The sequence below is a fragment of the Zootermopsis nevadensis genome, unplaced genomic scaffold (genome assembly GCF_977971745.1).
Source record: "Zootermopsis nevadensis isolate Lab colony 2312 unplaced genomic scaffold, Znev_1.0 Znev_ptg000011l, whole genome shotgun sequence".
NCBI classification, from domain to species: Eukaryota; Metazoa; Arthropoda; class Insecta; order Blattodea; family Termopsidae; genus Zootermopsis; species Zootermopsis nevadensis.
Genome location: NW_028259143.1, coordinates 6,301,953 through 6,323,198, shown reverse-complemented (window position 1 = coordinate 6,323,198; position 21,246 = coordinate 6,301,953). Strand labels below are relative to the sequence as shown.

Below are 21,246 nucleotides of genomic sequence, written 5' to 3'. Positions count from 1 at the left end.
GAATTATGCACCTCTTTTCAGCGAGCGATATCGGGTGGGGCAAAGAAAACGTGAGGTTGGTCGTAAGTAACAGAGGCGTTCAGCAACTAGACAGAAAAATCGCTTTGGCACGGGCCAAAGTTTTGTTTTGAAAGTGAGTAGATAGGTAGTGAAGCAGTCCGCCATGATCATTGTGATGATGTAAAAAATTGTGCCCCGGATAAGCAATCCAATCGCTCTTTTAGCACACAGTGCCTTAGGTGAGGTTTCAGGTTCGTACGGCGGAGAGTACAAGGACGAATGTCCTGAGTCAGTGCGTTGAAATAGTCCACGACTGCCTCCTTCAATCACCATTCTAAATTCTCTCTAAAAAATCATCCCATTGTTTCATTAGATGACAATTTCTACAATGGAAACAGCGTAACTAAATAATCTACTCGACTTATTGTAACTTTATCAGAGTACGGTTGTAATTCTGTCAGGTAACACTTCTCCTTCTACTTGTCTCCCAATATCGCTCTCTGAAGAAGGATACGTTGTTAACATAATTACTGTATGTGAACAATTTTATTTGGAATATAGTTTCGACAGTGTATTACGACCATCTGCTTTTATACAGAACTGATAAGTGGCTCTGTTTCCATTATTGGACCACGTTTCTTGGAATTGGTGGATTCTGCTACTTGTTGATTGTAAAAAATGTGTACTGTTCTGTAGCAAACGTTTTCGTCTGTCGTTATGGACAAGTTAGAAACCGATTCCTAAGTCACCTTACCTTCAACCACTGCCCCAAACCAAGTCTGGCTTGGAGGTATAACAGTGATTTGGCTACAAGTTCAAATATGATATTAGTCATATTTGTCACATATTTTTCTTATTGGAAATTTGATGTCATTTACAGAGTCAGGCTTGAGAAAGGGGATGATGGAAAACAGAGAGGAGGGAAGAGTGAAAGCACAGCAGATACCAAGCAAGTGACAACCCCTTACAACAATGCCACTCTTTTAGAAACGTCTGTCAACAATACGGGGCGTGCCAAGCAGTCTTCTCCTGTGGGAGATTCTATAAAGTCTTTAGCAAATCAACTGCTAGGATCACACTATTTCGAAAGAGACAGTGACGAAAGTGAAAGATACAGTGACGAAGACAGCAGAGATACAATGGTGGACGAGGACGTAAGAACGCCACCTAAACTAAAGTCACAAATAAAATATAAGCAGAATAATCAACATGCAAAATTATCGCCGAAAACAACAGAAGTTCCTGTATACGAACATCGCAACGATGGTACCGAAGAGGAGATGAATCACAAAGGAATTGCTGTTCCCGTCATAATTGAAGATGAAGACGACGTAGAAGAAACTATTGATAAACTTACACAAGCTCAGCCGATTATCACACGACAGACTACAACATCAGCTTCTCAAAAAAGGAAACCTACATCGACGATGACCACATCGAAACCACATCATGAGACTACGTCATCTGAAGGTGTGTCAACCTGGGTCCTTCTTAGTGGCAGCAGTCCCCCAACGACGCCTTCACATCTTCAAAACAAAGGGAAGACTAACAAAACACCAACCCCAGGGAACCGCAAAGCTACACAAACCACACCAACAGCAGCACCCTTGAAAACGGCTGATTCATCAGAGGTGACTCAAGTCTCGAATCAAGTTTCTAGCAGTGGCTTTGGACAGTCAACTATAGAGCCGTATTATTATGGCCCTCGCCCCCTTGTGAACACTGAGGGTCCTACAATATCTACAAGAAAACCTGCTGGAATAGTAAGCCTATCGTCACAGCCACACACTCCAGTAGGAAAACCTCATTTGTATGAAAATGAAACACTCGAAATGTTTAAACTTACGAAAACACGGAAACCAAACCCAACACGTACAACGACAGTAAAATCAAAAGTTGTATCTACCACACCCATCACAACAACTCCCATCCCAAGTTCCCCTCCGAAACGATACCCTGTTAACCAACAAAACAACAACCAGAAAACACAGCCGAGAGTGACAACAGTAAGTCCAATTTTAATGACAACAAATGGTTATAAAGACACTGATGAACCTGTCAGACATATAGCCGCAGTCACTACTGCTGAAAATGAAACCATCTCTTCTGAAGAAAACGACATGGAAGACAGCAACACGGAAGCAACTGTAGAAACCACGACGAAGCGCCGCAGACGTCCAACTGGAGGGAACAAAAAGAGAAAGAAGATTAAGAATCGACGTAGACGACCCACTAACCGACCAGAAGTAACCGAAGACCCTGAGAGCAAAACTGGTGATCTGAACGCTACTTCAACTAACAACAAACTGGCTACAAAGGAACGCCCTCTATCGACTAGAATATACAACTATCTTGCAAGAGAGGTGATGTCTTCGGTTGGAGTAGGGCTGATTGGGCTTGTGGTTACAGCTGGTCTTGCTGGACTAATCATGTATCCTTTCGGTGGAGGACTTGCCACAAGAAGAACTTACGAAGAAGTGTCTCCTCATCACACGAATCCCAATGCATACTATCATCATGGTGAATATGAAAGCGAAATCGACAACAGTCAATCAGAAGAGGAAGTATTTGGAAAACTGATAGAGGGTATGAATGATAAAGGTGAATTCACGTATGGTGGGATAGGTCAGGACACAACAGGCTATGCTGGGGTACCAGGGATTGGTGGCGATCAGATGAATGGGCAAGGATCCAAATACAAGACAGAAGACGTTGGCATAGAGGGCATGCACACATACAGTCCGGCAGGAGAGGCAATGCACGAGATTCGACAAGGTGTAAGGTACGGAGCAAGGATTGAGGGTGTTAACAGTCAACAGACAGGGGTGCGGTACGATTCTGCACAGCAGGGGACTGCAAGTTACACTGGTGCAGGCGAGAACATAGCGGGGCAGACGTTCTCACGTGGCAGCCAGCAAAATTATGGAAGCAATTTCGGCACCGGTAACACGCAAGATAGGTTTCAATATGGAGGAATGGCGACAAGGAGCGGAGAAATAGGAGATTCAGTAAGAGATTCACAACTCGTGTACAGTGGAACTGTAAATGCAGCTAAAAAGCAATACACAGCGGGAAGCGTGAATAGCAATACACACCATCATTTGGGCACAGAGACCACTGCATACGGAGGACCGTACTATACGCCAAGTTACGTGGAGTCACAGCCATATACGCGAAATCTTTATGGGGGTTTGACAGCCGTAGGAGGGCAGATACACGGAAATGTGCAAGTGGACAGTAAATCCGGGCGGTATCATTCAGGGAGCACAGAACGATCTTTAGAAAACAAACATAAAACTGAAAGCAACTCTGCCGAAAATTTGCAGTACAGAAGAGGTATTTCCGACAGCAGTAAAGAGTACAGAGATATTATAGGCACACAGCCACGATCAGGGGGTACCGTTATTGCTGTTTCTATTGGAAGACAATCGGGGTTACAAGGAAAGGAAAAAGAAACAGAGACTAAGCAGTCGGAAGGGCATAAACTAATTGAAAATATTTCAAGAGCTGAAGTGAGCTCGGGTCAACGAACATACGAACCACACAGAAAGCAAATGGTCGAGGACAGAAGTGCTGGAATTCACGAGAGAGACATGGAGTACGGCGATAAGCTTGATATCTCAAGCAGAGTATCTCCTGAGCTTCAGAAGAGAGGTTCGATCATTTCAGGTTTTGTTGAACACGGACCTAGAAGTTTAAGACGTAGGCGAGATGTCCATATGCCTACAAACCTTAAAGTTTCCGATGATGATATAAGAGACAATGAAATTGACAGTAATAATTTGAAAGGAAACGCGAGACAGAATCAGACTAAAAACCATCCTGGCCATGAGAAAAATTCAGTGTCTTCATACTTTGTACCAAAGAATATGGTGACATTAAGTGGCCATACGAAAATTAGTGGAGGAACTGCAAAACAAGACGTAGGAAGCAAAATAACAGAAACAGAGACGTCAACAATAAATGGAGGAGAGACAACTGATTCGATTGAAGGAACGAGAAACGTCGTTCAGGGTACGGCATCACCGATTGAAAGTACAACTCTCGAAGACATATTATCTACCACGACAGGATTTAACAGTGACGATACTGATGGTGAAGATTCTGGTATAGAGGAAGACGAAGATGCAGAATACGGAACAACTCCAGAAATTACGACAGTTTTTGACGAGACCTCAACAAAAGATTCGCAAATCGACACAACTAAAATTCCAGAAACAAAGTTTTCGCTTCTGGGTCTCTTTCGGCGTATAGCACGTTTTAAACTACAAATGGGGCTAAACTTATTGAAAAGCACATCCCAAGCATTGACGAACTACATAGAGGGAGTTCAGAGACGAATGGATTATAATAGTTCTAAGGTCAATTCGCGCAAGAAGTTTCAGGATAGGAACTTGAAAAGATAGGTCACTGATAAAAACGAACACAAATGAGTAAAATATAAGGAGAAAGCAGCAAACTAGTATGATTAAGGTGACTTACAGGGCAGTTTAATTTAATTACAAATTTTTGAATTATTTTAAACTATTGAGGAATTAAAAGTGATATATGGGTTTAGAAATGAAGTGTAACACACGTGGACCGATTGGATATAATTTTGTTGTTTCGAAAAAATTAGTTAAATCTACGAGAAATTATCCAATGGCAGATGTATTTATTACAGAAATATTGTTGCCTCATGCGGAATTATTTTCAACATACAAAGTGCTAATTTCCAGTACGACGGTATCTTCAGAAATTACATTTTTAGCAGTTTAAATCCACATTAAAGATTCAGCTTATCATCTGATTCCTACACAATATGTACTTGAATTTATCGACAAATCAATTCATTTGAAAATTACACGTTAAGTTATTCACACACGATTCCTCGGGATCAATGAAGGAGAGTTATGTATTTCAAGTAATTGGATTTTGCTATACACTTCTCTTCTAACACACTTGCGGAAAATGTTTCTGTAAACAAAATATGAGGACCACAATAGCCTTTTAAACTTTAATTAACTTTCACCTCTTCTCCCAAGATCGTTCACTGTACTACGCAACGGAAGTTCAGCATTTTATCTTTTATTAAAATACTTTAAAAAACGAAAGGCTGTGTCGATGAGTTCATCCTACTAAATATAGAGCGTTTGAATTATTATGACATGTTTAATGGTGTCTATACTTTCATACGTGGATGTAATTAGAAAACGTTGATCCTGTGAAGTCAACTTTTATATTAATCTCTCCAATGAATATATTAACCAAGACCCAGTTCCGTAATAAATTACCTAAGACGTAATAGATGTATCAATTAGATCCGAACATTATAGAAATATGAGACTTCTGATTTTGTCACGGCGGTGAAGATGTCAATGTTGACCATCTGAGTGCCAACGCCGTGTGGACTTGTAGGTAGATATATCCCGCAAGTCCAAACCGCGTTACCACCCACAAAACCAACACCAACATCGAAGAAATATTCGTGTGGCAATGTTCTGTTTCTTGGAGCCAAGTACCATAGAGTATTGAATTTCGTACGGTTGGCTTGATATGTAGTCAGGACGGCATCCTCACAAATAACGAAAACATGTAAACAGTAAGATGTAGAAATACTGTAGGTAATTTAAGCTAATTTTTACGATTATACATTTGCATGTCATTAAATACGAGGGAATCTTTCTGATTACAGATCTTATATTTAACGTCACATGGAATGGCTTATGTAGACAGAGAACGTAAAGATGTTTATTGTTCTAAGATCATAAAGTGACCATCGTTCTTGAAGGAACAAAAGTGGCTTGACGTAATGTAAATGAAAAGAAAGAAAGCGCCTGTTTATTTTATTGACATTGTTTTTGTATCTGGCATGTTGATTATTAACATGGAATTGTATTATTCCTCAGTGACGAGAAAGACGGTTTTGTATGTTATTAAATGCACTGAATTTTCAAATGTTTGTGTATATTAAACATATTTTGAATGCTTTACAGTTTATACTTTATTTTGCTTGAAGTAAATGTAATTATAGTCTGTAATATGCTACTATTACTTAATAAATAAAAGTTACATCTCTGGAATACATAATTTTATGTTAACATTAATATAACAAACGAACATATATAACAAAACATTAATTCAATCAGTGTCATATTGAATATCAGTATATACACAAGACTGAAAACTCAATACATTTCCGTAAAACAGAATAACTTTTATATTTCAGAATAAAGACACAATAATATGGAACCATATGCATAACTTAGTCTCCTGCTAAACAGATACACATTAATATTTGTAACGATATAATAATAGACAGCTGTATTGAGAAATCGTTCGAATAATTACACAAAATAAAAATAAATAAAGGTACTATATTTATCAAAGATGGAGCCACATTTGTAACACCCATTATTCATTCCTATGGAAACATTTCTACTGATAACCTCATACACACCAGCTCGAAAAGAAAACCTGTCTGTTTAACGTGCCGAAATCTTGTACACGAAACATTTATCGATTAACAAATATCAGAGATCGGATTTGGGTAAGAATGTGAACATATGCGAAGATTATCAGCAAAGCAGTCGCGTTTTAAATCATTGCCATCAAGGTCAGCTTTATTAAAGGTAAGGAAGCTTCTACATTACGTTTCAACCCTCTAGTGTCCACTGACAAATTAGATGTGACGGTAAATGTTCACTTCCGATTCTACGTCATACCTCGCGTGATACGAAGAAAATGTGTCATTCTAACATTAAATTTAATTTTGACGAATACAGACTGAATGTAAGAAAAATGGGAGATGCGAAGAACTTCTGTAAACCATATACCAGAGCGTGCTTACTCTGTAGATCCCGGTTTCAAATCTCGGCTTTGAGATCAATAGTACCCACTAGTAATTTTCGTAATTTTCCTTAGTCCCTCCAGCCTAATACTGGATTGTTTCCTCAAGACAGGCAAGGAATGGTTCTCTCGGTAGAATTTTCTTAACAACATTCACACTCACTACATCACTTAAAGCTATATCACATGTAACTTAAAAGACGTCATTTAATAAACTAACAAACAATTGGCATCTACTATTCGAAAATAATTATACTTCCTGTGAAACTACTAACGAGACACGAAATATGATTTGCCTATTGAAATTTGTAATAAGTTACAACAGTGTTTATTAATACATTATCATGACAAAACTAGCAAACATTCATTCATAAAGACTTCTAGATGAAATCGCACTTTAAATAATAATTTTAATCACATACAGAGTATAAATTACCTTAATCTAACTAGTCTCAATTCTATTGTCCAGAGAAAAATAAACAGTTTAATACGGACAGAATAATGTCGTTTTGATGAACTATAAAATTACATTTCCTTGTACAGTACTACTTCATTCAAGCAACTAGTTTACTCTGGAATTACCCACTTAATGTAACAAACTCAAAAACTTTCTTCAAATGCAATATTAAATAAACACATTTCACCGTCTATAAAAAATGAACGCAATGTTGCGTAAACACGAATTTTTCTTCAATACACAATCCTCTGCTTTTCTTAACACTAACTATAGGAAAGAAATTACTAGAAAATTATTTAGAGATACACAGCTTGTAATGTTGAAATCTTATGGATACGATGCGAAATAAGTGCGTCGAAAGCATGGTTAATCTTGGGTGATTTGAAGTTCTCACGGTAGTGAAGATGTCCATGGCGATCTGGGTGATGAGGCCGTGTTGACTTGTAAATGGGTACCAACGTTTCGGAGGAACATACTACCTCCATCAACTCGGAAAATGACGACAAGTAGAAGAAAAACATAACGTAGACAGCTAGAAAGACTAAAATTTGAGACTATCTTTCAAAAATAAGACAAACGCCTAAACAGTGAAAACATTAGTGCGTCGTAAGAATACCGCCGCAATTGGCTGATGGTAGGCACATAAATGAACCTGGCGAAACTATCTGTGTAAACGATACTGTTAAACAACATACAAACAAGATCACTGCAATTAAAGAACCTGATCAATTAAAAATAACCATGCCATTATTGACTATGAAGAATTACACAGACCTACGTCCCAAACACATGACGAATATTTTGCTTGTAAGAGACACTGACTTGTAGTCTCAGTGAGACTATAAAGTGTAGAAACATTTATTCACTGAAACCACAAGTCAAACTCTCTTATTAATTCAGCCATCAAGTGTTTGGTTATGTATTCTTCTCGCCATTTTCTTCCTCTTCGCTGTTCCTCTGTCCATTTTCCGTCTCTTTTCATCTAATTTTCTGTTATTTGACCGCAGGAGTTTGTAATCCTGAATCGGTGACGTTGTGGTTGCGTTGATATTAGGTACCAGTGTGCTTCTCTTCTTTCGTCCCAGCATCATTGGAACAAGAAGTGCCATGGTGGCTGGAACCATGCCCGCGCCCACAGCAGCCAGGACAGCTTTGCTGGGTCCTTTCTGCTGAACTGGCCTTGAGACGAGCCTTACAGGTACTGCTCTAGTATCGTTCTTCTCTACTCTTTTCAAGGCGTCAAATCTCTGGGCTTCGTCAACAGTCTGGAAGGTGCTCTCCACCTCCAGGAGGCCACCGTGCGAAGTTGTTGTATTCACCGTCCCATTCAGAGCCGGCAGGACTGTAAGTTTGATGGAACGGGTGGAAGTGATAGGTTTTGTGTTAAATGTAAGAGCTCTCTGGTATGAGTGATGGCGAACAGGTAGTGAATATCCTTTCGTGCTGGATAGCAACACCCATTCACCTTCACCGCTGTCGGGATAATTTTGAGGACGCCCACCGTCGTGATACACGACAGGAGTGGGGGGTCTGCGATGTGCTTCGTATTTGTAATCATCCTCGTATTGGTCTTGATGTTGAATATATTCTGTTTCCTGAGATGGCCATGGCTTGAAACTCCCAGCCCCTCCCGGACGATTTACAGGCATTGGCCAGTTTTCAGGCGTTCCTTCAGTTATAATATCTGGGTGATTCGAAGTTATCCACTGTTGATGAAGTCCATGGGTTGGCTTATAATTGTAATCACTCACAGGTCGTTCCAAGTGAAACGGTGGGTTGTGGGTAGATTCATGTGGCCAACTCTCAACTGTTGGTCGATTACTGACTAGGTATTGTGGTTTTATTGGTTTTTCATACTTCCAATCTGTTGGCCTATCACCATACTGAGGTCTGTCCCATGGCTTCAAAGGCTTTTCTGGACTCCAATTTTGTGTTGACGGCCTATTATCCCAGTGGTCTGAAGGCTTGGTCCACTGGGGACGTTTATTGCCTGTGTTTGAAGACTGCCATTTCGAGATTTTGCTGGAGGACCATGGAACTGCTTCAAGGGTGACCCAGCCGTCGCGGTCGTCATAAGGATGATTATGATGTTGGGCGTGAATCAGATTCCAGTGAGGTTTCGATTTACCATCAGCCGATACAGAGTCCTGATACTCCTCATCCTCAAGGTACAGGTTTGCCAATCGATTGGTTGGTTCCACTGAAGGTTCAACTACAGTTAAGTCTTTACTTCTGTTATCAGTAAAGTTTTTATTGTAACTGCTGCCAACTTTCACAAAAGATGCCGATGTTTCGTTCTTTGAAGACTGCCTAGCAGAATTTAATTTAGATTCAGCATAGTCGTTAAGGAATTTTTCCAAGACTTCTTGTGAGTATGGTTTGAAAGTGGGAGACGGTGTCGTATTTATGTTGATTGTTTCACTACAATGTCTTCCATTAGTGCAATCAATGGAGAAGTGAGGAATATGGACTGACGACCGAGGAAGGACTGTGGTGCTTGGGCTGGTGGGATGATGTGAGGATGTGACATGGAGTTCTCGACGCCACTGTGGGTCAGATGTAGTGGTGTCAACATTTGATCCCACAGTATTGTTTAGTTCATCTCCGATTGAGAATGGCCTTGATGTAATAATGACAGAATTGAGACGCGCTTTCCCAGGTTCTTGATACGGGGCTGGAGCACGATACAGAGCCAGTGGTCGATCAGGAGACTGGGAGAAATGCAATGTAGTCGGAGAGCACATCGAGTGCGATAGAAAAAGAGCAGTCAGGAGTGAGAACCTGATATTTATTACTTTCTCCAGTACTGAAATCATAATAGTAGGTGAGTGTCAGATTGTTCATAAGTTTTCACTCCTGCAGTGCATGCTCCACATCCAACCTGTAACAGGAACAGGCAATATAATTAACGGCGTTGTCTGTTATCAAAGATGCTATTTGCACAAACACATAACTTTAATGTTAGTTGTCTTAACGTTCCATTCCATTAAATAGCACTATAACTAACTAAAATTGCTCTACTTCCAACTCATGACTAGTAAGAACTATTTCGAAGACTTGAAGTGTTTTCAGACGGTAGAACCTATATAAATGGTTAAAATAATGCAGACTATAAGGAAATGAGTACATGGAATGATGACTACGAGGTGTGCAATTATCCCCATCTGTGTAAATCTTATTTCCAGGAATTTTGTTTAGTAAGTGATGACAAATAACAATGAAATTAATCATGATAGTTTTAGGTTGTGTTTTAGGAAATTAACACCAAAGAAGTTTGTTTATGAATACGTACTTCCGGAACTATATTTATTCAAAATGAATAAAAAAAAAAGTCAAATAAATTTCACCAACCCCACCGAACAAAATGCCTGTACGCAATTCTTCGTAAAATTAATACAAAGGGAACAACTAAACAAGGTAACAATAATATAAGGGCAATGATCCCCCTCTTCGTAAACCTACCAGACCATAACGTTGTTGTCCAAGGTACAGTCTTGGAAAGAAAACTATAAGACGAAAATTAATGTCAGCCTTTACTATCTCAAGTACTTGGCATACTGCTATTCGGAATAACAAGATGTTTTATACGAACACACTTAAATTAGATACCAATAGTGTATCCGACAACGTGTATGACAAATACCCAAACTTATTAAAATCTCGTTCTTCTTAGTGTATAATTATGTTATTAATTTAGTATGTCTTAACGAAAAATGAATTATGAAAGTTTTCCAATAATGAATTTTATAGCCTTTTATATAGAAGGTAAGATTTATAGATGCTTATTTCCACATTAGTGAATGAAAGTTTTAAAATTATTTCTGCTGAAAATAAACGCAAGGAAAACTTATCAAATCCCTACAAGACACATAACGTAGACACTATCCTACTAGCGTACGAGATTAAACCATAACCGATGCATATAATAGTACCCTACTGTTAATATTAAGACATGCTGCCTGGAATCAGGTTTCCAGACGTAAGACCGGAAGATAAAATATCCTGAATTGAATGGTAAAGCGCATTCCCTGAACTTAATCTGATCATTACTTTGTGAGTATAATTTGCACTTAAGCTTTTAAATTCTGATCGAGTAAAGAAAAAAGCACGTGCAGGAAACGATAATAAAATAATTCTAATAATTTTGCTTAGGGAATAAAATTAATCACCTGTAATTAATGTTTAAGTACAACATGTAAACTATAAAATAAACAATAAACATAAGTGCTATATGATGAGGAATTAATAGCGTAACAACTGACCTGTGTATTTTCGAAAAATATCCAACGATGTCCAACTCCTTGGCTGTAGATACCACTCTAAGATTTAACTAAAAGTCCACTGTTTATAACCACTTCAAGTTCATTGTATGCCGATCACGAGGAAACTGAGTTCATCTTCTGGGATACAGTCTTATAATATACCAACAAGAGGTTGTGAAATGTATTTTATAATAATAAAACTATTCGCTACAGAGGAGAATAGAAAGATAAAATATTTGTCTCTTTTTTTAGTTTTTCTCCCTGAGCTGTGATTTGTCCGCCTTCCTTTCTTTCCGTGTTGCTACTACATTTGACCGGCTGGTGCTTGTCATTAAAACCCTTCCCTACTCCTTCATATCCTTTCAATGTCTTGCCCTCAATTTACTTGTAGAACATAACAAACCAACCAACGAAGTCGACTTCTGCTTGATCAACGGAGCGAACTAGATTTTAATTCTTGAAGCACGTACAGGTATATAAAATCGGGGTATTTTACGACTTTTTGCTCCACTATTCGTCTGCGTTACTCTTCATAATTATCCACGTCTTCTCGCCTTTATTCTTCAGCGTCTTATTATAACCCACTTCTCACACCCTTCTTAATATCCCTTGTTCCACATTTGTAATTGTGCGCACGGCGTCACTGACAATTTAAAAACTCTAATAAGCGTTTGTTCCTATAAAATGGGCCAGCACAATTGTGTTTGTGAACAGGGAGCTGATGAAATCGCATGGGTAACAGGACAACAGAGAAAACTGAACAATGTTGAGGGTCATAATGGCCTTTTCAAAACCCCCAAGCCTTAAATTATGCTGTTTAATAAACTCTTTTCGATCTACCAGGCTTCAAAGATGGTTCTAGAAACGTTGTTTGGTTCTTTCGCCTTTGAACCACCTGGCACGGCTGGTAGGCCGAGTAGAATTCATTATAGTTAGTTGCCATGAAAGCTCCAGATCATAAAAAATACTGTTTGTTTGACAGAAAACTAAAATCTTTCTAATGGCTCAAAACTATATACTGTCCTCAAGAACTTCCTGGGTCATATGGAGATGATTCCTAGGCAACCAAGGAATCGATCACGATAAGAATCGACGAGTTGCATGATTATCTTATCTGCCTCTTTCCCAATAAGTTTCCGAAACCTAGAAGACGCAAATCAATTTCACTATCGTTATAAATTCAGTCCTGAGGACATTTGATGATTAAGAAATGCTGGTAAAGGAGAAATCAGTTGTGATCCTACTATTTTATATTATAATTACTGATATTGAATTGTTCTTTATCGTAACAGTGACGACAGTTCTTTTATTTGAAATCTGACGTCGTATCTACGTATTTCGCTGCATTTTGTACTGTAACTATCACGAGAAAATATCACGATTAATAAACAGCCCTATGAACCAACACCATGTGTCACCTATCAGAGTTGTTCATTTCTAGATGCAATAGCAAACTGTGTCAAGCAACGATCCCTCTTCACAACGGACATCTAATTTTCTTTTTGTTGGTTCCGGGCACCGGAGATCGAATGGTTAGTTCAGACTGTGGCTGTCAAAACGTGCGCTCTCAGAAAAAGGCTATGAGAAATCTTGATAGACGGTGACTGGACGAGTGATTATCATGGTCCAGTGGAGTAACAATAACCCACAAACGTCAACACGTTCGATTTTAAATTAACCTCAGAATCTGACAACAGTCTGCTCCAAAATCATGGAAACGTTTTTCTTTAACACTTGGAATCTATATATAGTGCTATCTGACCTAAACTGTTGTCCTGCTTTCCTTGTTTCATTGAGGTATCGAGATGCTTTAAATCTCTCAATTTTTCAATAAGTATGTTATAAGCATCACATCACTAAAGGTCACCTGACTTCTCTACATTTTAATTACCTGCTATCAATATATCAAAAGCCGCCCACAGCAAATGCGTATAAATTCCACTTTAAAATAAGTCTTGAAACGTATAGAATATTGGTTACAAATGACACAGAAGTTTTCTTCGGTTATTTGTTTTTATTTAACTATTTATTCTTTTATTTTCAACAGGACATTCCTGTTTCACGTTGGCATGTCTTAATCTACATCAGTAAACAAGATAGAACAATCTGCAACTTAATTTTTTCTTCTTTCTGTAGATTTAGACTCAACCGCTATTCTGATTTAATAACCATCATTTGAATGGCCTTCCTATGTCTTTATTTCAGTCTGGTTTGTAACGAGGTGCAAATTTCGGGAGTTTGTCACTTAACATTTGCAGCTTAAACTGTGAGAAAGAGGTGATGACTGGAGAGAACGAGAAAGATCAATTTTTCAGTCCGTGTTTGTGTGCCCTGCTTTAGTGTCATGTGTTTCTCCAGTGATGATAACGACAATTAAGAGCACGACATTATTTCACACCTCACCGAAATCAGGTCCTCCTAGATCGCTACTCAGATTCAGAAACGCTTCTTTGATGCTAACCAAACTGGTAAAACTGGGTCGAGAAGGTTTTCTTTTGTTCCCTCTTTGTTGAGGTACTCGAAAAAAAAAATACCGTTCCGCTTCGAATCCCTGTCACACGAAAATACTAGAACGCGTTCTATTTTTAGTTGTCTTCGAAGTTATTTTTCTTTTGTGCTCTAAAATGCAAGACCATCAATCTTAACTCTCTGCTACACAATTGGCCTACCTGCCTCAACAAACCACGGTAGGAAACTCTGCTTAACATTACAGTTTCAAGCACAATTTTAAGCAAACTTGACAGAGGCAGACTCTCTCGGAACTGTTATAGCATATCTGTCCTTTATTAGGTGAGAGACACAGCATTTATTGTCATGACGAATATAAAGTTGTGATTGCAAGGTCTGCGTGTAAAGCTGACCACGTTCTCAGTAATGACACTAGAAGGCAGAATGCTCTATTTTAAAGGTGTTGTTATCATTAGGAAGTTTCTAGAAGTATTTATAATGGGGATTAAGGTTTCAAAGAAGCAAGGAAGAGTGGAGATTATGAATGAAGACACGAAAGAGATCATTCCCCATTGAACATCAACCGGTCTTTTCTAGTGATCAGTAATAAACTCTTACAACGCAAGATTAACTTAAAGACAGTGAACTTAATAACTTCATAATATACCATGCCAAACAATATATAAACCTGTAGAGTTACATCCAAAAAAGGTGATTACACTAAGTAGCTGGTCAAAGTTTTACGTGAACAGCTCTATGTAATTTGCAATAACCATCGGTAAAAAGTGAAGAATAAGTCCCTTAGCTGCTGAAGTACTAGGCGAGTGATTCCATTGGTTTGATAACAATTTCATTCACCTGTAAAAAACAACAACAAACTAATGGCTTTCAAGTTTAAAATAAATTGCTTAAATAAGTTCTTAACAACCTAATTGGATAAAATAAAAATTAATTCAGTTAAATAATAAAATATACAATAAATACTACACGATATCTTATTTCTAGTTTACATTTATCATTTTGTAAAGAATAATAGACCTGCGGTGTCATAATGCGCGCGCGTTCCTTACCTTTTTTGCTAACAGATGTAATATCACAGAAATTCTTTGAATAAAATGTCATTGCTCTCTACTACATTTTCTGTGTTTTTTAAAATTTATTTGCATAATAATATCAACATCGCTGTTCTGAGAAATTTCGTTTATGTAACAATAAAATACACTGAAATAATGACCTTGATACGTTATACAAAATTAGGTTTGCACACGCACGAAACCGGAAACAACAAATTAAATTTGATGGGTTTTGAACCATGGTCCTGTATCCCAGTCGAGAGGTTAGCACTCTTTCTTGAAACGTAAGATCCTAAGTTTGAATGTCGGTCTATAAAGAGTATATCCTGATTGAGATTGTTTTTTTGTGGGGGGGGCAGGCAAGTGCATTAATTATATCTTAGAATATGACTGCTCTTCTCTGGACGCTGCTGATAATCCACATTCAACCGTTTAGACGTCAATCGAACTGACCTGTACGTGTGTGGGAGAACTCAGGGCGTATTCGATGGCGGACGCCACGTCACTGGGGTCCAGAGACGGCTTTTTGTACACTGTCTCGTGAATGTCTGGCCCTAGACACGTCTTAAATATGTTAGATTTCACCAGCCCAGGGCTTATACTCTGAAAATTACACACAGAGACATTTTGAATCTGAGTTCCTTCACCGTGAAATACTTATAACAAATTTAATTTGAAATGGACGTCACGACTTCCAAGGTGCACGCTTTATAATTTTCACGCCTCGGAATTAAGACGTACAATTAACTGCAGGTTGCGACAATCTGCAGATATTTAATTTTAGCGACTAAGTTGGAATGAGTTGAAATGAGATATTATAATTAATTTATTTATGCTTCATACTCTGGTTCCTCCAGATTTATACATGGCTCTTCATCAAATATCATCACAGTGATCACAAAAAGGAGGATGAGATGGACAGGACCTGCAGAACTGATTTGGGAGATGAGCGAAAAAAATAAAAAAATAAATTTACTTGGAATATCTAAAAGAAAGGGGACATTTCGGAGACGTAGTCGCAGACGAGAGGATTTTGTGTGATCGGAGAAAATAATGTCTCCTAATGAACCTACCATAATGTAAGACAAAAGAACTGCCATTTTTGCACGAAGAAAGTGTAATCAAAGGAAACTTTTTTCTGAAAATTAAAAAAAACTACTTATGTTATCTGCAGCAACAACGAATAATCTTAAGGTCTGTATTATTATATTATACAACAGCAGTAAAAAAAATTAGTTCCTTTGTTAGAAAATTTGGCAACAAGCAAACAGTCTATGGAACAAGAATATTATTAAGATGAGCCTCAGAGAAAGAGGGGTAGAAATTATTGTTTGAATTTATTTGACCTTGGACAGAGACGACGTTTAGGCTTTTTTGAACACGGTAACGAACCTTCGGATTCCACACAAGACGAGAAGTTTCTGGACTGGTAATGCGACTAACAGCTTCTTAAGGACTACATGGACTTTGTTATTTCAATTTAAGGGCCACTTGAAGAACCTAAATGAAGTTTTTCGCGTTTGGGCCTAAATCATGAGTTCGCAGCCTGATTCTGATGAAAACTCATGGGCCTATAAGGCATTCTATGTGAGTACTACGACCATCTAGTTACGGTGCAGGTAAGGTCTGCTTGTTCCTTACCGTGACTCGGATCCTGGTGTTGACTTCTGTGAGTTCCTGGCGCAAACCGTCAGTCAGCGCACTCACGGCGTGTTTGGTGGCGGCGTAGAAGTGCAATGGGCCGAACGGATGCACCATGTGAGCCAGGGTACTGCTTAAAAACATCGCCCTGAACTATTTATTCAGTTACAATGTCCGGTGTTTACCTTTCGGACGGAAAGGCCGTGTAATCTGTTTGCTTTCTGAATACTATAAATTGCCACATATAAAACCATAATGCTGCTAATTGTTTTATGCGTAATATTAGCTTCCATTCAGTTCACAACATTTTGTCATCAAATATCCTAGCCCAAAACTATAAATTAAAACATACAACACTTTAATTGAAGAACCCAATTTAACAACACAGCAGGTCCCAAATGGAAAAGCCCATCTCCATCTAGAATAAAGAAAAGTAGGCTTATGCATTAAAAAGTAACCCAATCGGCTTCTAAAGCCAAACCGAAAGTTCCATTTCAATATTATTATATTTTTCTCTGTAGCAGATGCACATAATTTCATTTATTTACACTGCCATCTTTCTGCAGCAAAGTTCTTGCAAGCGATTTTATATGAAAAAAATATCTGAATCAAGTGATGAATAGTCTGAAGCCGATATCAATATGAATAGCAATTCCGAGTCCTCCACAAAGGAAGTGAATCTAAATAAAAGCTGTCCTTTCGAAGGAAGTACGCGAGGTTTAACCTAAACACTGTACTGAACTAAGTGAACTAGTTCACGCTCCAGAGCCTTTCTGCGCACTGCGAAAGTACGGCTGTACCCAGTAGACAGCTCTGGTAGTCGTCACCAAATTCTATGCTTCAAGACTGGAGACTTCAGGTCCTCTTCCCCCGCGGCTCCAAGTCAACAGGACAGCTACGTTGCGAGTTCTAAATTGTCTTCACTCTTAAACAAGCCGTAGCACTGTTGTGCCGTGAATTTTAAATTATTATTTTTTTCACAAATTCGTAATAACTGCTGCTCATGATTTAAATTTCTGTTTGGTGATACGGAACATAAACCTAAAACTACTTAGTTATATTGTGTGATCAACAAGGCATTAGTTCGCTTCACGGCTGCGCCGCCTAGAAAACTCTGTGTAAGTCAGTCATTAACGTAGTTCTAATCAAACTGTCAACATAGACTTCTATACAGACCTGCAGAGGTTAAAAATGTGTCCATACTTGGCGTTACGACGACGCATAGAGGCTACGGCTTCTTTGGTGCAAAGGCACAGTGCAACCACATTAACGTCCAATAGGTGTTTCCACTCATCAGGATTACCCTCTGCGTGAAAAATGTAACATTCAGTAATCAGTGTCGAGCGCAATCCGATAAAAACGCTTGGCTCAAAGTCAAAAAGAGAAATAAATAGTCAACTGAAATGAATTTATTACCGAATTCAGTGGCATTTTCAGCATCCTACAAGCAAAACAATGCAACGAGCACGTTCGTTCATGCGCTTGGTAATAAAAGTTGTATCATTGGCAATAATCCATTTATTTTATATGCCGTGAAGGTCAACGAACTTTCTGAACGACGAACTCTTTTCTAGAAAATTTTCACAGTTCGATTTGATTTTCATATAACGTAGGTATTATATGTGGCGGCGAGTATGAAGATCATTGTCTTCTGAGATGGTGGACCGTAGTCTGATAGAAGTTTGCCGACGTTTCAAAGGTGCCTATATCATCGCCTTGGTGCAACATCCCAGAAAACAGTCATCTTCACAAATGAAATCGGGTCTAAATTTCCGATACCAAATTTTATCTAAATCCGTTCAACAGCTTTAGAGATACAACGTGTGGACGGACACAAATTCTCCATTATGTGTTTACTTCCTGTAAATAATTTATAAAAACCCTTTCTAAATTAAGGTAAAGTTCTAGAACCGTACTTATGACAAATTTTTGAGACCTCCTATGCACAAAATAGTTTATATTCCTACATTTTCACACTGAGTTGATATTTCACAAACACACACTGAATTTTTCAATAAATAAATCGCCCTGCGTTTTCAACAAACAGAGGCACCGATGTTTTCTGAAAAAATATCCTTATAGACTGGCGGTTTAAGATCGCAATAGACTGCAACACACTCATAAATAATTAATTTTTAACGGAGTAACGGATCGTTAGTTCTCACCGATAAGGCTGTTCTGACCAGTGACTCCTGCGTTGTTTACGAGTATGTCAACACCTCCCAAGCATGTTTCGATCCATCGGAATGTCTCCAGAACTTCATTCTCATTACACAGGTCACATTGCCTCGGATATAATTGCCCGAAGCTACCGTCTTTTGTAGCCCATTCCTGTAGAAATTAAATTTGTTTCCGTTACCTCCTGTTACACTAAAACATTACGGTAATCAAGAATCAAAGGCTATCTCCATTTATCCGTTTTGTTAAAATATTTGTCTTGATTTTGCGCATGACATTAAGGTTCAACATCGTGTTAAAAATTCGTTTTTGGATTCTAATCTGAGCCACCTGAAGATGGAGACAGTGTTCTTCCGAATCGTTGGTGTCTACCTATAAATACACATGGCATTACCACCCAGAAGACCAACAACGACGTTTTCACCATCATTAGAACCTCAAAACTCGCTCACACTTTAATCCAGTCCACACCTTCATACCTTATTTCTGCAGGATCCATTTTAACATCGTCACCGCATCAAAGTCTAGTTTTCCTACATAAGGCCTTTCCATGAGGTCATCTGACAAAATTTTTGAACATATTTATTATTTCCCCACCCGTGCTAAAAGTGCAAGTCATCACAATTTCCGCGATTTGATCACATAAAAAAAAACTGGTGAAAAATTCGTTAGAAACCACTTCGGAATCTTGGAAATAATATTAATAAATTCGTGTAGAATCGGGGTGTGATGATGTGGACTTGATTAAAGATGGGGTCCAGTGGTGGATTCCTTTGCAGAGCCTTCGGATTGTGTAAAATGAGGGGAATTTCTTGACAAGGTGAGCGACTATATTTTTAAATACATGTCTGTGTATTCCAAACTTCAGTCCGGTGAATATCAGTACTTTCAGATGTGACCGCAAGAATTCGCTAACATACACACCTGAAGAAGTTCGATATTGCGGTCTAGAGCAACAACAATCAGACCTAGTTTAAGAAGCCGCCGGGTGACGGCAGCACCTATTCCTGAGTTGGCTCCAGTTACTAGCGCCACTTTACCCGACCAACGTTCCATTCCAAACTCTGATAAGGAAATATCCATACGTTCTGGAACAGTAAATTAATTGCACTGTACATGTATCATGTTGGACAGGTGATCGATCTATATCAGTAAATCTGAAATTACCCGGAGTTTTCAGTCAGAGCTCCAACGGTATTAATTTTGGGGCGAAGGGGGTTTTAAAAATGAAAATGCAGATTTCCACAAATAAGTTCTTCGATTGACAAATATATGTTGGATCCGTCAGAAAGGAAATAAAATAAAAAAATGAAGGGAGGAATGAATAAGAGATAATGAAAGAAATGAACGAGTAACGTAAAAGGAAAGAAAGGCTTACTCTTCGTCACGAGGTTTAAGTGAAGAGAGTGCATCCTCTAACCACTCAGATGAAAGAAATGTTACACTAAATTTATAAGATATCCAGACCCATTTAAATGACAAATATAAAGCTAGGTCAAATACCAAAGATAAAGCTTGTTTCAATTTGAAACAAAAGATAAATACAGTCTTAGCCTCAACCTAGTGTCATCTGAAAGATAAAGCTATAATTATTACCAATGGTAATGATCAGTGTTATTTAGCAGAGTAATTTCTCTTGAAGAGAAAGGCAGAGACAAAGTTCGAAAACTCGTATGTATTTTACACATACAAATGCGAAATATTCAAACACTCTTCCACAACGAATATGATCGCTGCTGTTTTCTGCTGCAATAACGTTACTTTATTGATTATACAGTGTGTCCCAAAAAGATGTAAACAAATAACAATTACATACGTCAGTATTGAGTAAAGATATTTTTCGGACATTCTGTAGTTTACATGGCAATGATACTCACTTCAGAACGTCTTCAGAGCTTTGGCTGACTAATCAGCATTCCAACTTCGTATTTTAAAAGCCCCGGATTCGATTGTTGACGTCGATACGGAATATTCTGAGAGCGGTAATTATATGACAATGAATTGTATAACAATAAGTTACATATAGATTCTACGTAAATTCCACTGACTTACCTGCACGAAAGAAATAAACTTACTTTACGACACTAAAATAATATTGCAACTTTTCTAAGCAACGATTTACCCCGTGAAACTGAAGAGTTATTTTGCATCAATTACTGTATTACAAACACATTATACCACCTTTGCATGGTTCTATAACACATTTAAGTTTAAGCAATAACACTAGTAACTTGTAAAAGCTGCACACTATTAACTATATTGACAACTAACTGATAATACGCTTTGACTGAGTGAAGAACGTAACTAACCGCTGGAAAGGAGTAAACATTTCATATGTTGTTCTCCCCCCTACTGTTTA

General features: G+C 38.3%; 3 protein-coding genes across 9 annotated transcripts in view; 1 reads left to right on the top strand and 2 right to left on the bottom strand.

Moving 5' to 3' along the window:
* LOC110828103 (uncharacterized) overlaps positions 1–6,368 on the top strand; it is a 28,566-nt gene extending 22,198 nt beyond the window's left edge. For all 3 annotated transcript variants that reach the window (XM_087347160.1, XM_087347161.1, XM_022060460.2), the window contains exon 4: positions 881–6,368. In XM_087347160.1, coding sequence (XP_087203286.1) covers positions 881–4,406 — 3,526 coding nt within the window. In that variant the 3' untranslated portion in view covers positions 4,407–6,368. The remainder of the gene's footprint in view (positions 1–880) is intronic.
* Positions 6,056–14,415, bottom strand: LOC110828104 (uncharacterized). The gene is made up of 2 exons (XM_022060461.2): positions 11,548–14,415; positions 6,056–10,166 (listed from the first exon to the last, which is right to left on the bottom strand). The coding sequence occupies exon 2, from the start codon at positions 10,099–10,101 to the stop codon at positions 8,182–8,184; it is 1,920 nt and encodes a 639-aa protein (XP_021916153.1). The 5' UTR covers positions 10,102–10,166; positions 11,548–14,415; the 3' UTR covers positions 6,056–8,181.
* A 142-nt stretch (positions 14,416–14,557) lies between these two features.
* On the bottom strand, positions 14,558–21,199 carry LOC110828106 (dehydrogenase/reductase SDR family member 11). Of its 5 annotated transcripts, none has more exons than XM_022060462.2 (8): positions 20,940–21,199; positions 20,765–20,860; positions 19,812–19,975; positions 18,875–19,040; positions 17,886–18,015; positions 16,710–16,839; positions 15,522–15,671; positions 14,558–14,853 (listed from the first exon to the last, which is right to left on the bottom strand). In XM_022060462.2, exons 3-8 carry the CDS (start codon positions 19,968–19,970, stop codon positions 14,812–14,814), a joined length of 777 nt encoding a protein of 258 aa, XP_021916154.1. In that variant the 5' UTR covers positions 19,971–19,975; positions 20,765–20,860; positions 20,940–21,199; the 3' UTR covers positions 14,558–14,811. The 5 variants fall into 5 exon arrangements, with proteins under 5 accessions (XP_021916154.1, XP_021916156.1, XP_087203297.1 ...); XM_022060464.2 differs by having other exon boundaries at positions 20,963–21,199; XM_087347171.1 differs by having other exon boundaries at positions 21,010–21,199.
* Between the last annotated feature and the right edge of the window lie 47 nt (positions 21,200–21,246).

Excerpts from the sequence above, each read along its gene's own strand:
- LOC110828106 (XM_022060462.2), bottom strand. The coding sequence starts at position 19,970 with ATGGATATTTCCTTATCAGAGTTTGGAATGGAACGTTGGTCGGGTAAA. Across the intron at positions 18,016-18,874 it reads TGGTCAGAACAGCCTTATCG|AGGGTAATCCTGATGAGTGG; the intron begins GTGAGAACTAAC and ends TTTTTCACGCAG. Across the intron at positions 16,840-17,885 it reads CACATTTTTAACCTCTGCAG|TACCCTGGCTCACATGGTGC; the intron begins GTCTGTATAGAA and ends GTTTTTAAGCAG.
- LOC110828104 (XM_022060461.2), bottom strand. The coding sequence starts at position 10,101 with ATGATTTCAGTACTGGAGAAAGTAATAAATATCAGGTTCTCACTCCTG.